General features: G+C 43.0%; 1 protein-coding gene across 1 annotated transcript in view; it reads right to left on the bottom strand.

Moving 5' to 3' along the window:
* The window catches only part of LOC119731091 (gamma-aminobutyric acid type B receptor subunit 2-like), a 31,024-nt gene that overhangs the window by 6,128 nt on the left and 8,162 nt on the right, over positions 1-16,734 (bottom strand). Inside the window, exons 2-13 of the mRNA XM_038204105.1 lie at positions 15,704-15,841; positions 7,051-7,218; positions 6,061-6,168; positions 5,293-5,358; positions 4,669-4,860; positions 3,138-3,374; positions 2,711-2,774; positions 2,256-2,336; positions 1,591-1,741; positions 1,060-1,192; positions 845-958; positions 385-507 (exon numbers count right to left, since the gene is read on the bottom strand). Coding sequence (XP_038060033.1) covers positions 385-507; positions 845-958; positions 1,060-1,192; positions 1,591-1,741; positions 2,256-2,336; positions 2,711-2,774; positions 3,138-3,374; positions 4,669-4,860; positions 5,293-5,358; positions 6,061-6,168; positions 7,051-7,218; positions 15,704-15,841 — 1,575 coding nt within the window. The remainder of the gene's footprint in view (positions 1-384; positions 508-844; positions 959-1,059; positions 1,193-1,590; positions 1,742-2,255; positions 2,337-2,710; positions 2,775-3,137; positions 3,375-4,668; positions 4,861-5,292; positions 5,359-6,060; positions 6,169-7,050; positions 7,219-15,703; positions 15,842-16,734) is intronic.

Below are 16,734 nucleotides of genomic sequence, written 5' to 3'. Positions count from 1 at the left end.
ACAAAAGGTCCTCCGCTGAATGGACAATATAATTAAGGCTTCAAATTCACGACAGAACTAGACTATGGTTGGGAAGATGACAAAATTGAAAGGGAAATTTTAGTGAGGCAGCCCTAAAAACATATAACTGTCAGTCAGCTTTTGAACTGCATAAGGTCTAACTAGGAGTCAGGTTTTGAAACAGAAAATTTGCAACGTTGCGAAAATGTTAAAATAGCAAACCAGGTTACAAGCCCAAATATCATGACGTCATACAGTCTTGACTCATTATCGGCTGACTTTTTTGCCAAGCACATAAATGTCCAAGGAATTTGTTTCCCCCAAATAGCCCCATGATTTCGGGCGGCTCCAGAGTAATTACATCTGAGATTCCTCGGTACCTACTTTGGGATCAAGGTTGATTGTCCGGATCGTTGATTGTCCCAGGAAGACCCAAAGTGTGACGATGACGCAATCAACCAGGACAAGTGCCATGACAACGGACATCAACTTCTTATCGGGTAAGTCCTGAAGAGACAAACCATAAACGTGTTCGTTAGTCTAGGTTTATGGCTTAATATTCGTTTTACTTTCGTTTTGTATCTGAAGTCCCTGGCAATTTTATGTTCGCTGCACGAACAAAAAAAACCCCAAATTTTACTTCATTATCACAATAAAGACTGTCCGGGAAGTAAGACTGAATTCTCCGTTAATAAATAGGTGCATTATTCTGTAAAAAAAAAATGGTGATTTTGGCAGCTCGATTTTGGCATAATTATAGAGGCACGTTGTAAAACAAATCCTCTCTCTTTTTAAATTAATATCCCTATCGTTGGTTTGACCTTGTATTAAATTCTACACTTACGATTTTCTTGAATCTGGCCACCGCCTTCTGGAAGATAGCGAAGATGCGATACGTCTTGACCAATAGTGACCCAAAGGACAGTGAAATGCCAACACATACCAGACCAACTTTCACCTGCAAAACACAAACATTCAAATTCAGACTCAATATCTTGTGCAACCGTGTGAGACCAATCAACCAAAAATCTACTTAACATAAATAAGTCATCATCTTACATAGCACAAGACGATGAAAGCGCCGTCTGTAATCCCAGATGTATCGACTCCAGAGACAAAGACAGAGGTGTAGAGAAGCAGACATCCCATGACGATCAGATTATTGATGATCGGACTAGAAATCTTTATGGCTCTGGACAAGGGAAAATATGATGGTATGAACCAGGTGTCCAAAACGGCGGTCAGCGCTAACAAGTTTGCACAAAATGTGCCATGAAGACAATTGATATGAAATTGAAATGGTTCCCTGATATACAAAAATTAACTAAACGTTAGTTAAATAAACGTCCTTTTCTGTACAGAAAGAAACCCCCGGTATGTACTTAACAAATAAGCAAACCCGCAACACAATAATGTGCATTAAGGCTCTTGGAAATTGCCATAATGGAGTCGTAAAAGAACATTTTAATCAAAATGTTTATGATCTAGAAGTTAGGTATATTCTTTGTGGATAAACATATACGAAGCTCACCTTGGTTGGCATTGGTTAATTTCAATAGAGCAGACGACAAAACCTGTCTTGAAACCTACCTTTGGTTGCGAAGTGCGATGTTCAGCGCTAAGAATATCACAGAGAGCATCACACCAATGCCTGCTGCCGTGTAAATGCTGATTTGAAAGGGGAGGGATATCTGAGTGAGGATCGGTATCTCTGTCTTCCCGTCAACTGGTATTACCGAACCTATTATTCAAGTTCATGATATAAAAAGAAAATGGAAAATCATCAATCATCAAATCACCAATAAAGACCTTGAAGTGACAAAGATCCAAAAGATAAGAGTGTTTTGCGGCGTGTCATAATAGTCTCTCAATATGACGTCACTTCTTACAGATTGTCACGTGCATCGGCATATTGCGTGTCACATTATTTTTCGTGACGCGCCTGATGGCGTTGAATGTGTAGCTGTAATTTTTCCTACGAAGATGGCTGTCTATGATAGAGATCTATAGGCCTTACTGATATCAGGTTTTGGGTCTGTCTAGTTACGGGTAATGACGATCTCTCAAAGAACGCTGGTGTACGTAAAGGCTGGTTCATTCTTCACGCGAATGCGAAGCGCGTTTGACGAGACATTAATTCGAAGCGAAATTCGCAGAAGTTGAAATGTACACAATTTGCCATGACGTCAGAGATTCGCGTTCGCCTTCACGTCGAGTATGAACCGGACCTTACTGGGTCCTTATTATTGACAAACCTTTCCACTGAATTGTCGCGTTAGGAATTGTCTCGTATTCGCCATCGGCAAAGTAGTTGAGAATCCTCACGGGGTGTTCATCTGCGATAAGCGAATGTATACAAAAGTTAGCTGGATCCTTGGACTCATTATTCGATAACGGAAATTCGATTCTTATTGGACGACCTTAGAAGATGAAAGGATGAAATTGGATGTTACAACTCAATTTAGTTCGATTTGAACCGCCCAATCCACAGGTGAAAACAGCTCTTACACAATTAGTTAGGCCTATATTTAATAACGGTCGTAAAACTGAATGACAACTAGTCGGATTTTACATTTCCTCAAAGTTTTTTTTGTGAGAAAAAGATCATCCACTATTTATTATAAAACAAAAAAAAATATTGTTGATATAGCTACAAGTCATTATTGAGTAACGACAATCAGTTGAATATCTTTAGAATTCTTGTTCCTACTTTGTAACTGCTCGACGTAGACTGTTGTATGCCGTACTCCTCCTTTACCAATAACAACACGATCCTGCAAAAAAAAATAAACAAAATGTATATGTACGTAAGCGTTCGAGCGAAATGAATAAGAAGTTTCTGTTTCCTTTGGTTGCCATGCTGATTTAGAGGGCCGTGGCCTCGTACTACGCGTGGTGGTGTAGTAATCTTATTGATAATGATTGTTTTACGCGTTGCGGATTCAACTCGAATAGGTGGAGTTGTATTGTGTGTGTCCATCGGCAAGTCACTTTTGACACTAATTGCTTCGATCAACACAAAGGAGTATATCCCGTCCGACACAGATAGTGGATTGAATGCGTGCTTGAAATTGGAACATAGGCTGTAGGCCTAGCCTACATGAAGCCAACAATCATGAGATTAACTGTATACCTACCGTCAAACCGACGAATTCCGTCTGCAATGTATTTCTCAACAGAATCTGAGCCATCTCCTGGTCTCCATAATTAAACTCGTCCAGCCTTCTGGCTGGATCCAACTGCCTCAACTCGCCTATCGAGGCGTTGAGAGCTAGGGCCATCGTGAATAGGCAGTCGTAAGCGTAAATATCCCGAGAGTTGTCCTCCATATTGTGAAGTGATTCAAGATATTCAATCTGCTCAGGAAATGGTTTCTGGAAGAGAAAGAATGATATGGCAATATCGTAATATATAGAAATGGGTGCATACCTATGTTCCTCAATACCGATGTTCCCCGTCCTTACTTCTATAACCCTAACCCTAATCCTAAGAATTTCGGGGAGCATCGGTATTATGGAATATAGGTATTTGGGAACATCGGGCAGACCCACAGAAATGGGGGGCCGCCCGATAGTCCGAAGGTCCGAAAGTCTGAAGGTTCGATAGTCCGTATGATCTTTAATCCGAAGGTTCGATAGTCCGAATGCACAAAAAAATCCATAAGAGGGGGTTCGTTAGTCCGAAAATGATATCCGAACATTTGATGCATAGTCCGAAGATTCATTAATCCGAAAGTTCATTAGCCCGAAGGTTCATTTATCCAAAGGTTCGGTAGTCCAAATGTAGAATAAGGTTAATCAGTTCGAACGTTCAATAGTCCGAAACACAAATAAGGTTCAATAGTCCGAAGGTTCATTTTTCCGAAATGACAATAAGGTTCGATAGTCCGAAAAGATTATAAGGTCCGATAGTCCGAATCGACAATAAGGTCGGATGGTCCGAGTCAACAGTAAGGTCCGATAGTCCTAAGTGTCAGACTGACGAACCGTTTTGTCCATTCGGACTATCGAACCTTATTGTCAGTGGCGTAGCCAGGAATTTTTCAGTGGGGGGGGGGGGGGCTGGAACATTTCATGGGGGGCGTTATGTAGATCAATGATAATTTTTTTTTTTGAAACTCAAAGTTTCAGTGGGGGGGGGGGGGTGACTGGGGCGACAAGGTTTCATCGCCCCCACGCCCCCCCCCCCCTGTGGCTACGCCACTGCTTATTGTTAATTCGGAATCGGACCGTATTGTCCATTCGGACTATCGAACCTTATTGTCGATTCGGACTATCGCACCCTATCGATCGTCTATTCGGACTATCGAACCTTCGGATTAATTAACCTCATTCGATTTTCAGACTAATGGGCCCTTCGGACTATCGAACCTTCGGACTATCGAACCTTCAGACTTTTGATTCTTCGGACTAACGAACCTGTGGACTAATGACCCTTCGGACCAAAGAACCTTCGGACTATCGAACCTTCGGACTATCGGGCTGTAACCATAGAAATGGATAGCTGAAAACGGAAATAGCCTACGAACAACTGGAAAGCCTCAGTTGTAACACATGTTGCGGATTCCCTTCTTCGAGCTAACCCTCTTGAGGGCGTTGTCCCCGAAATAATTTATGATGGATAGTAATATATTCGCATTTTGTCCTTCTCCCACACTCGTCTACTCACCACACCATTAAAATCAATGCGCGACACCTCACTCACAGCCTGGTCCCCATCAAAAGCCACGTGTAAATCCAACGCCGTTGCAGTCTCCTCATTATCGCATGGTACATCGGGCAGATCACGCCACCAGCCGTCAGGGTACCAGCCCGGCAAAATCCAGACATACTTCGCGCCAAAAAGTTTGGCTGTGTACACCTGCAGAGTAAAATATGCACAATTTGACAACGGTACCGAAGAATTTGATCCAGTATCTTAAGTTACTACATTGTATGGGGCAACATTTGCGTAGTGATAACGGCTAATTTCTTTAACAAAACTTATGAAGGATTAACACAGCTTTGTTGTAATGGGCAATCTGCAAACGGGTCAGTCGGTTGATTGTTTAATCATTGGATTAGTGTAGATTGAGTTGGTTAGTTGGTTACTGAGTTGTTCGACGGTGCGTCGGTTGGAGCGCGGGCCTGTCTGTCAGTCGTCTGCCTGGTCGTTTAGCGGGTCAGATTGTACGTCGGTTAGTCGACAAGATGACAGGTTATTATATAACACGGTCAGTCATGCCAATCCGTCAGTTGAAAGTAAAAATCGCCGGTCAGGGTAGGGCTGGAATATATAGAGAGGAGAACCTACCTTGCAGAACAATTTGGCTGCAGGTTCAGGATAGAATGCCGTTATGATCACTCGGGCATCATGTCTCTAACATACAAATTATCAAAACAAAAATATGAATTCGTATAGCATCTTTCATTGTTTTGTTGATGATTTAAAGTAGTGTATAAAAATGTCTTATCCGAATGATAACATTATTAGTTGTTCTGGTCTTTAATTACTCGTTCTGGTCTTTAGTTTGCGGCGTGGCTTACCTGCCATGATGGATTAGAATGGTTTTGTTACCTTAGTTGTTGTGGCACGCAGTGGCCCTTAAGACGGTGATGAACATTCGTTCTTTTACCAAAATGTTTGGGGCTTAGACTTTTACGAAAGGACACTTTGATAGTCTAGTGCTGTAGTGCACAATTACCCTTTTGCTCAACAAGATCGTTGGGTCGATGCTAGTGCTCTGTCGGACGCGCTTTTAATTTAGTGAAAGTTCGGGACTTTTTGAGGTCAACTTTTCCTTGTTAAAGACAGCATTCTTTAGTCGAGACCTTTTCTCTAGATCCCATTATTAGTTCTGTGCACCGTTGCTTTGTGGACTTCAATACTTGGAATCACTCGGAATGTTTGAACATGCAGCTTACAGTCCATGTTTCCAACATGACTTGTCAGATAATAATAGGCTCTGCTGTCGGTTGCTGGTACTCTACCTTATCAAATTAAATTACATCTTTTTATCCATTTTGCCAATTCAATGACCACGTGACTTTAGCAACATGATTTTGTTTCATCCCACTTTACCTTCAGACTTTGGATTTGTTCATCGGGATGTTCAGCATTCGTGACAGCCTCTGTCGTCAGCACAGTTATGCCATTTTCCAATAGTTTCTCCGCCAGCTTCGCCATATTCTATCAACGAATGAGTTGTCTTGAGATAAGTTGTGTCTTTGAACACTATAAACAATACTTTTGGTGGCATATAAAACAAAGGTGGTAATATGAAACTGGATTCTCTAAAACGGCATGATACCTTGAGTTCAGATTCTGAATTTCAAAATACGAATTACCGTTGTTTAATATTTAATGGCAAATGTACACAGCGAATAAACTGTGTTTACTAAGTCTGATGCCTAAAATTACACCTATACTTATTTGACAATTTAGATCTAAATTTGTGCAACAAGGCTCTAGTAGATGCAAATTGTAGCAACCCGCCTGTGCTGCTCTACCGGGTTGCTACCATGGGCGTAAATCCCGGGGAATGGGGGTATATATCCCTCACAACTTTTTGACCATGGGGGGATGGGCTACTGAATCATCCCCCACTTTTTGTGATTAGAAAAAAACATGCGGATTTTGTGGTATTTTTCGAACGTCCCAACAACTAAAATGTATTCAATAACACTGAAAAGTGAAGAAACAAAGTACACAAGCTTTCAAAATGCACCGTTTGGATGTAAGCGCGAGTATACACATTGATATACATCTTTATCTTGAAGAGCGCCCCTAGTGTAATGTGGTGTCGCACCCCCCCCCCCCCCCCCCCCCCCCCCGCTTTTCGAATTTACACGGCCGGGCAATTTTAGAATTTTGGTTATTTCCACCCCCCCCCCCCCCCCTTGCCAGCACAGATTTACGCCACTGGATGCTACAGTTAACATCGTAAATGCCGGTAAACTGTAAATACAGCGTTGAACTGATATTCCACATTATGAAGAAAGTGTTCATAACTTCAGAGTAGGCGGTTAGATGTACATGAAAGAGTAACGATCATTTGGGGACACCAATTACCTGTCTGAAATACTGGTTATCTTCGAAGATGAGGGCAACTCTTCTCCACCCCATCCGTTTCACGAAGGCCACTCTGGCAGGGTTCAACAGATCCTCGTCTACGGAAACTTGCACGGTCAGTGGGTAGCGGGCTCGGTCCTTCAAAGTGGTAGACGAGGCAATTACAACCTGGACAAAACATGCAGCAAAAAGACAAGAGGCAGTTGGAGGTAGGTGATTCGTAACTTGTTGATGAAGCATGGTCCATGTGGCACTCCCTGTTTATGAATATTATTAACTTCCATGCGCCAATAAAAACTAAACGTATTCCGGGTGCCTCTTTACCTTGGCTCGATGGCGAAATTCTTCAACTTATGCGGCTGTGTGATCGTACACACAAAATCGCAAAACCCTCAGGCTAGCAAACCATTGGGATTCTCACAAAAAGCTGCGGAAAACAATAACTAACAAAATCCGTACCAAGAGAAGAGAATACTTCACAATATGAGAAAAAAACAAGCAACTCATATATGCTTTGGAAAAGCTACCGGGGGTACTTCCTTACAAGAAAAGAAAAAAGACAACTGCTTCAAATTGTATCCCTTCCTCAAACAGAGAAAATATTGAGGATCCCACGGATATTGCTGACACATTAAATGATCCTTTTACAATTTGAAAACGTATGGCCGCTAATGCCCCTCCGAAAAAGACGACAATAATATTCGCACCTTTATCCTTGATTCTCTCCGAGAAGAATGCCTACAGTAGCCCACCTCATCTAGTGTTCGTTCAAAAGCAAATTAATGTCGGCTGGGAAAACTAAAACAACAGGTCCTGATGGCATAAGTGTTAAAATGATTTAAGTGGCCTCCCTACATTTGTAACTCATATCTTTAACCTTTCCACAAGATGCCAGCAGTACCTTAAAGACTGGAAACATGCTTTGTTAACACCAAATCACAGGGGAGCAGACTGCCAATTGTGTATAGGATTTTAGCAAGATGGGTGCACTCAGCAGTATGAATTAACGTACCTCAATAAAAACAATCTGATCCCTAGTTGTTAATCAGTATTTAGACCATTGCAGCAAAGCAGACTACACGATTTAACAAACAAGTGTTTTCAGGCTATAGAGCACGGAGAAGTGACAGGACTGCCAACAGCATTTGACTTCATTGATCATGTAATCCTTCAAGACAAACTTTTTAAAAAGCTGAATAATGTCAACTGCTTAATCAAGTCACACATAAGTGATCGTAAACTTAGTCCGTCCGTGAATATTGAGAGCAACATATTAAAGGTCCATCCACGAAACGTTGACGATCCGCAGGGGTCGATCTTAGGTCCACTTGTATTCGTTATTCGGCAAAAAGAAACTACAATACTGACCGCCACGTGTGCATTGCTGATAAGAGAACTCTTGCATGGGTGTGTAATACCATGGTGTTACTATTTTCGTTTTCAAAAGTCTGAACAAAACGAGCAGTCGCGAAACAAGAAAATCAACGAACATGGAACTGAAAGTCCATTTCGCCGAAAAACAATGCTGCACTACAAGTGTCACCGTTAGTGGTACAAATATATTCATTAAAATGTACAACTGAGAACCATGAATTCCCTAGCCACGTTCAAATCATTACTACGTAAAGGCATCAGTCAGTGATACATCTTCCATTGATTCACTAATGGAAACTTTTTTTTTTTTTTTTTTTTTTTGGGGGAGGGCATACCCTGGACAAAGAAATATATTTGAAAAAAAACTCATAATATGCCGCAATATGAATTTCCTTCGCGAACCTCACGTAATGTCAAAACTAACTCTACAGACTGGGCCAGAAATTCAACTTAATCAATCTTAACACAAGACCCCAAGACACTGTATAATTCTAAAATTTAACGAGATTTTCAGAGATTACTTTAGAGTCTCAAAGGTTTTCAATTTAGTTGAATCTTTCTGCAATATGGCGGCTTATCGTCAATTCGTTGTTTCCAAAGACAAACTGATAGGCCTATAATCAAGGACACTCTATTCTGCATCCATACAAACCCCTGAGAAGGTTACTGTTTTCCCCCTTAAGGGCTTGTTATCGTTTAGGGATCTCCATAACGCAGGTTTGGATTAGTAAGTTAAAGCTCTCCACAAAAGACGCAATATATTATGAATAGAGTCCCTTTTCCTAATTTTGTTTTGGTATGCTTGGAAGGCTCTCAGATATTGTGAGAAGTTCCTCTTTCTTTTAATTCTGCTAATGGCATTTATATTTTTGTTGGCTAAAATGTTTTGTTGAAGGATAGACAGGAGTTAAATGTTGATCGTCAAATTGTTCGCTTGTTATTTAATCCCCCCTGATACACCACTGTATCAAACTCGTCTCGAAAGCATTTTACTTTTTAGTTTACTTTCATGTAATTCAATATTTGAGTATATGAAAATTGTATACTTAAAGTCAATACATGTATATGAGACTGCCATACAAGGAATTATTCATACTTACTTTCGCACGTTGATTAGTATTTTGAACGTGAAATCAAACTGTATTCAACACAGCTAAAAACTGCCGGTGAGTGCTTCATAGTAATAATCGAGTAAAGTCGACAAACTTTGCAAAGAAAGACGAGTATATTACTGTCCAAAATAAGTTTTAGTAGGCCCATGTAACTTATGTGGGTTTGAGTATTTTTTATGGATATTCACACAAAACGTCCCTACTGTAAAATTATAGCTTACACGTAATTATCACGTTTTAATTTGATTTGGATTGATTTTATTCAGATGAAATCAACAACAATTACATACACTTCACATGACAAAACAAAGATAAGATAGCCCCCAAAACCAATCGCAGAAACTGATTATTTCCATTGGGGTCCCTTTCTTTCGGCCCTCACCCCACTACCTTCAATCCTAGCCTACCCGATACCTTGCCCGACCTGTTCCAATGTGTCCTTTATCCTGCCCTCTCTTTCCACCTCACCCCACCCTCAATCCTACCCTACCCGATACCTTGCCTGACCTGTTCCAATGTGTCCTTTATCCTGCCTCTCTTTCCACCTCACCCCACCCTCAATCCTACCTACCCGATACCTTGCCCGACCTGTTCCAATGTGTCCTTTATCCTGCCCTCTCTTTCCACTACACCCACTACCTTCAATCCTAGCCTACCCTATACCTTGCCTGACCTGTTCCAATGTGTCCTTTATCCTGCCCTCTCTTTCACCTCACCCCACCCTCAATCCTACCCTACCCGATACCTGCCGACCTGTTCCAATGTGTCCTTTATCCTGCCCTCTCTTTCCACCTCACCCACTACCTTCAATCCTAGCCTACCCTATACCTTGCCTGACCTGTTCCAATGTGTCCTTTATCCTGCCCTCTCTTTCCACCTCACCCCACCCTCAATCCTACCCTACCCGATACCTTGCCCGACCTGTTCCAATGTGTCCTTTATCCTGCCTCTCTTTCCACCTCACCCCACCCTCAATCCTACCCTACCCGATACCTTGCCTGACCTGTTCTAATGTGTCCTTTATCCTGCCCTCTCTTTCCACCTCGCCCCACCCTCAATCCTACCCTACCCGATACCTTGCCCGACCTGTTCCAATGTGTCCTTTATCCTGCCCTCTCTTTCCACCTCACCCCACCCTCAATCCTACCCTACCCGATACCTTGCCCGACCTGTTCTAATGTTTCCTTTATCCTGCCCTCTCTTTCCACCTCACCCCACCCTCAATCCTACCCTACCCGATACCTTGCCCGACCTATTCCAATGTGTCCTTTATCCTACCCTCTTTTTCCACGTCACTCCACCCTCAATCCTAATCTACCCTATACCTTGCCCGACCTGTTCCAATGTGCCCTTTATCCTACCCTCTCTTTCCATCTCTACCACACTACCCTCAATCCTACCCTATTCTATACCTTGCCCGACCTGTTCCAATGTGTCCTTTATCCTACCCTCTCTTTCCACCCCACCCCACCCTCAATCCTACCCTACCCTATACCTTGCCCGACCTGTTCCAATGTGTCCTTTATCACACCCTCTCTTTCCACTTCACCCACACTACCCTCAACCCTACCATACCCTATACCTTGCCTGACCTGTTCCAATGTGTCCTTTATCCCACCCTCTCTTTCCACCTCACACACACTATCCTCAATCCTACACTACCCTGCACCTTGCCCGACCTATTCCAATGTGTCCTTTATCCTACCCTCTCTTTCCACGTCACTCCACCCTCAATCCTAATCTACCCTATACCTTGCCCGACCTGTTCCAATGTGCCCTTTATCCTGCCCTCTCTTTCCACCTCTATCACACTACCCTCAATCCTACCCTATTCTATACCTTGCTCGACCTGTTCCAATGTGTCCTTTATCCTACCTCTCTTTCCACGTCACTCCACCCTCAATCCTAATTACCCTATACCTTGCCCGACCTGTTCCAATGTGTCCTTTATCCTACCCTCTCTTTCCACCTCACCCACTACCCTCAACCACCCTACTCTATTCCTTCCCCGAATCGATCCAATGTGTCCTTTTCCTATCCTCTCTTTCCACCTCACCCCGACCCTCAATCCTACCCCATACCTTGCCTGACCTGTTCCAATGTGTCCTTTATCCTACCCTCTCTTTCCACGTCACTCCACCCTCAATCCTTCCCTACCCTATACCTTGCCCGACCTGTTCCAATGTGTCCTTTATCCCATCCTCTCTTTCCACCTCACACACACTACCCTCAATCCTACCCTTCCTTATACCTTGCTCGACCTGTTCAATGTGTCTTTTATCCTACCCTCTCTTTCACCTCACTCCCCACTACCCTCAATCCGACCCTACTCATACCTTGCTCGACCTGTTCCAATGTGTCCGATCCTACCCTCTCTTTCCACCCTCAACCCACTACCCAATCCGACCGTACTCTATACCTTGCTCGACCTGTTCCAATGTGTCTTTTATCCTACCCTCTCTTTCACCCTCACCCCACTACCCCCAATCCGACCCTACTCTATACCTTGCTCGACCTGTTCCAATGTGTCCTTTATCCTACCCTCTCTTTCCACCTCACCCCCACTACCCTCAATCTTACCCTACCCTATACCTTGTCCGACCCGTTCCAATGTGTCCTTGATGCTACCCGCTCTTTCTGCGTCACCCCACTACCCTCAATCTTACCCTACCCTTTACCTTGCCCGACCTGTTTCCATTCTGTCCTGTCCTATTCCCTCATTTTCCTTCCTACTACTACTACTACTACTACTACAACTAGTCGGCTGCGCAGCAGCCGGTCACAATGTTTTTCAAAATGGCTCGATTTTGGACGGCCTCACGGATCTCCTTAGGTGTAAGAGCTACATCTTTAGAGAGTAGTCTGGCAATGTACTGTGGGTACATCAAGGAAGGTCTTCCTTTCCTACGGTTCCCATAAACAGGTTGGTAGAGGGTGTAGAGGTTGACCAGGTCGTCTTTTGGTTTTCTCAGCGCATGTCCAAACCATTGAAGCTGCCGCTGGTAAATGGCGATGGAGAGGGGCTGTTGTCCAGTTATTTCATAGATTTCGTCATTGCTGATGTGGTCTCTCCGCCTGATCTTCAAAATGATACGGTAACAGTTTGTAGCAAAGCTATTGATATAAGCTTTGAGGTTTTCGGTCACTACCCACGATTCACAGGCATACATAAGGATGGCGACGCATGAAGTTTGGAAGATCTTGAGCTTGAGGTCAAGATGAATTGTTTGGATTTCCAGATTTTTTCAAGCTTCCAGAATTCTGCCAAGGCTAACGCTCTTCTACGGCGTACATAATTTTCTGTTGATGCCATCATTGAGCCCAGGTACTTGAAGTCATATACCTTCTTGATTTTTTCATCATCCAGGATAAGATCTCCTGGGCAAGAACGATCAATTGACATAGCTTCTGTCTTGCTTGTGTTTATATGGAGGCCCACGGTCTTTGCAGCATCAGTATGATATTTGAGCTGTTACTTTCCACTAAGGCAATATCATCTACAAAGTCTAGCTCATTGAGTTTGCGGGTAGGTTCCCTAGAAGCTCTTCTTGGATGGGTGACAAAACCAAATCCATCGCTAGCATTGTTCATGGTGTAGTCAATGATGACTATAAACAAGAAGGGTGCAAGTGTATCCCCCTGTAGTACCCCAGTTGATACTTCAAAGGTGTCAGTGAGTAGACCACCAACCTGTACTGCACTCTTTGAGTTGTCATACAGCACCTTGATTGCACGGACGACTTCATGTGGGATTCCATAGTGACGAAGAATGGCGAACATCATTGAACGGTCTATGGAATCAAATGCTTTGCGAAAGTTAATGAATGTAATAAACAGTGGAGGCTGTTGATCTTTTGCCCCTTCATGATTCTGCGAAGAATGTGGATCTGTTCAGAACAGCTCCTGCCCTTTCTGAAGCCAGCTTGGTTTTCCCTCAGCAGTGGGTCCACTACTGGTCGTATTCTACTCAGCAATATCTTGTTGTATACTTTGGCTGCATTTGACATCAAGTTGATGCCTCTGTAGTTGCCCATCTGTGATAAGTCGCCTTTCTTTGGCAGTGGTAGAATGATGTTAGTCTTCCACTGGGAAGGGACTGCCCCGGAGGTATAGACCTGGTCGCAGATATCGTGGATAATGGTTTGAATGTAGTCATCTCCATTCTTTAAGACTTCCGCTGTGATTGCACTGTCACATCCAGCTGCTTTTCCGCACTTGAGTGTGCAGATTGCTTCTTGTACTTCCTCAAGAGTGATTTAATTGGACTTGTGTCTATGGGCAAGAGGTGCTGGAGGGGGTGGTTCTGTTATAGTATTTAGATCTGCATTCAGAAAGTCCCTGAAATAGTTTCTCCATTCTTCAAGCAGTTCTGATGTGGTGTTAACTTGGGAACCATCTCTCTTTTTTTCACCTTGACTCTTGTAGAATTTTTCTTTCCAGCCAATTCATTTACCAGGGACCATGTTTTTTTAGTGTCGTTTCTTAAGGCAGCGCTGCTGTCATTTGGTTCTTTAGGTGTTTTGCCTCATCTTGTTGATATGATTTGGTCAGGTCTTCAGCCAATTTGCGCCAAATCCTTCTAGAAGCTGAACTGCGTGATGTTTGGAACTTGGCCTTAGCAGCATCGCGGCACCGACGCAGGTCTCGAGTCTGGGAGCTCACCCATGATGGCAAGGAGGATGATTTTTTTTCCTAGAGTATTCAGAGCTGCATCATTCACTGCTGTCTCGAAGGAGTCATATGTGGTTTGAATAGTGGGGTTGTCTTCCTCTGACATCAGCGCCTCAAAGCGATTCTTCAAAGCCAAGTTGAAAGATTCTTTCACTTGAGGTTGCTGTAGTTTATTCCTGTCATATTTTGTATTTCTAGTTTCTTTCCCCAGTTGTCCTGAGGCTGAGTTTTGAACGTTGCGGTGACAATCCTATGGTCTGAGTCAAGCTCCACTGTGTTGTATGCACGACAGTTTCGGACTAATTTCAGCCATTTGCCTCTTATAAGGATGTGGTCGAGTGGGCACGGCTACCGCTGGAATGTTCCCATGTCCACTGCCTGCCTTTTGGCTGAGGGAATTTCAACTGCACTGGTCGAAGTTTGCATTGTTCACACAGCTCAATCAATTGGGCTCCATTTCTGTTGGTTGTATCATGGAAAGAAGCTTGTCCAACAATCCTAGGATTTGTTAAATGGCTGTCATGACCAATTCTAGTATTGAAGTCTCCTGCGACTAGAACCACATTGTGTGCTGGTATGGTCTGGATTGTGTCAAGTAGTGCGTCATAGAATTCATCCTTTGACTCTTGGGAGGCATCCTCAGTAGGTGCATACGCAGAGATGATTGTCACTTTTGGGTTGCCTTCAAAGTGTGCCATGATGACTCTTCCTGAGATTGTTTTCAGCATGCTGCAAGTGTTTTGCTATGTCTTTCCTAAGCAGGATGAGTACTCCTCCTCCTTGCCTTTTTTCACTTGCTGAAGATTAAAGGAAGAGCCAGTTGTTATTGTCACTCCAGTGGTAAGCTACAGGGTCTGTATAGTCAACCACCTGTGTTCTTGGACAGCTACTATGTCGATGTTGAGGGTACGCACATTGTACGTTGAGATGTTAAATGCTTAGTCGATACATTGAAGGGCTTTCGGCGGCTTCTATCAGAAACAGAGGTCCAGTAGGTTTCCCCCTGCCTCGTCATCCTGTCGGAACTAGTCCGAGATATCCGTCGTCTACCCTTATGATTTTCCATTCTTATCTTTGTGACTTTCGTAATCGAGATTGGTGAAAATGATCTTATTCTCGAGGACTCATGTCGGCCCTACTATTTCTTTCCCCAATCACCAATTGCCTTGAGTCCTATTCTGCTATATAGACTGCTCCCTGAGTTTTCATGGTTGTATTATATATAAAGTAATTATTTGTTTGTACACTGGGAAATCAATTTTCATGTAATTTTGAGCATGACAATAAAGAAATGTAATATAATCTAATCTGAACATCTCAATTGCATCTTAGCTTATATTGGGGTTATTATCAGAAGGAATATTTTAATTTAATACATGCTTTATAAAAGAATTCTAGTAACGTCTTCATTCTGTTTAAGCAAGGCACCGATGGTTCGACCATATGTTTTATTGTACTTTGAACGAGACCAATACAATGGAAAAAAAATAACTTACCTGGGCAATATTGTAGCGAGGCAAGACTTCATTGACGACTACAGCGACACTGGAAAACATGGGTCCCCATGTCATCAACACCGGCGGCCCGTTTTGGACAAAATCGTTCAGGAGCCGCAGTGCATTGGCTGGACTTCCCTTTAATGGACCGAAAATACAAAAAGTAGCTGTTGTCAGTAAACAGTAAACACTAAGAACAGTTGTTTTAATATGGAAAAAATATAAATTTTCCCTTTGCATCAAATGATTTATCCAGAACAGCATGCGTAGTAATATACCTGAATATTGTATCTATGGAGAGATAAGAGGGCTGTTCCTCGGAACATGCTGAACAAAAAAAGCTTATTTTAATACTCAGCCGAAACTCTATTATTTTAACGTGCGGTTTTCCACCACCGTCAGTCCGTCAGTTCATCTGACGTAAACTCAGACCATTTCCATGAGTTCTGATAAAAAAAAACTTGACAGTAATTATCATAGTTATTGTTACCCTCAATTCAAGTTTATTTTTTCCAAATGTTTCTGATGAGAAATTAAAACATATAAGCAGCATTTATAGATACCCGCATTCCAGCATTTTTTCGATTGATATTTTTTTCAGTGGTGGGCAGGGACATTCCCCCCCCCCCCATTAAATTAACAACAATGTCATTTCGCGCTCTTTTTATTCTTCAACCCAACCCCCCCCTTTTTTTTTTTGTTGGCTTGTCGGGGGAGGCAAGCGCCCGTCTCCCCTTGCCCCCCCCCCCCCCCCCCCCCGCCCGTCGCGACGCCCATGGATACCCATGGCAGTTTACCCATTCCTATTGGTCGAGAGCCCGTCATGCCGGTGGGTTCAAACCACTGTTTAAACTCGGGGTCTATCCGATGTTCCCCAATACTTATGTTCCCCAAAATCCTTAGGGTTTTAGGGGAGGTACATGGGATAGGGTTAGGGTTGGGGACCATACTTATTGGAGAACATAGGTATGCACACTTTGGACACCGCGGAGATGTATTTAAAACCAGCATACTGAAGGTGACCCCTGAAT

Source organism: Patiria miniata, unplaced genomic scaffold, assembly GCF_015706575.1.
Source record: "Patiria miniata isolate m_02_andy unplaced genomic scaffold, ASM1570657v1 HiC_scaffold_23, whole genome shotgun sequence".
Lineage (NCBI taxonomy): Eukaryota > Metazoa > Echinodermata > Asteroidea > Valvatida > Asterinidae > Patiria > Patiria miniata.
Note: the sequence above shows the minus strand (reverse complement) of the source record. Positions and strands in the feature narration are given on the sequence as shown.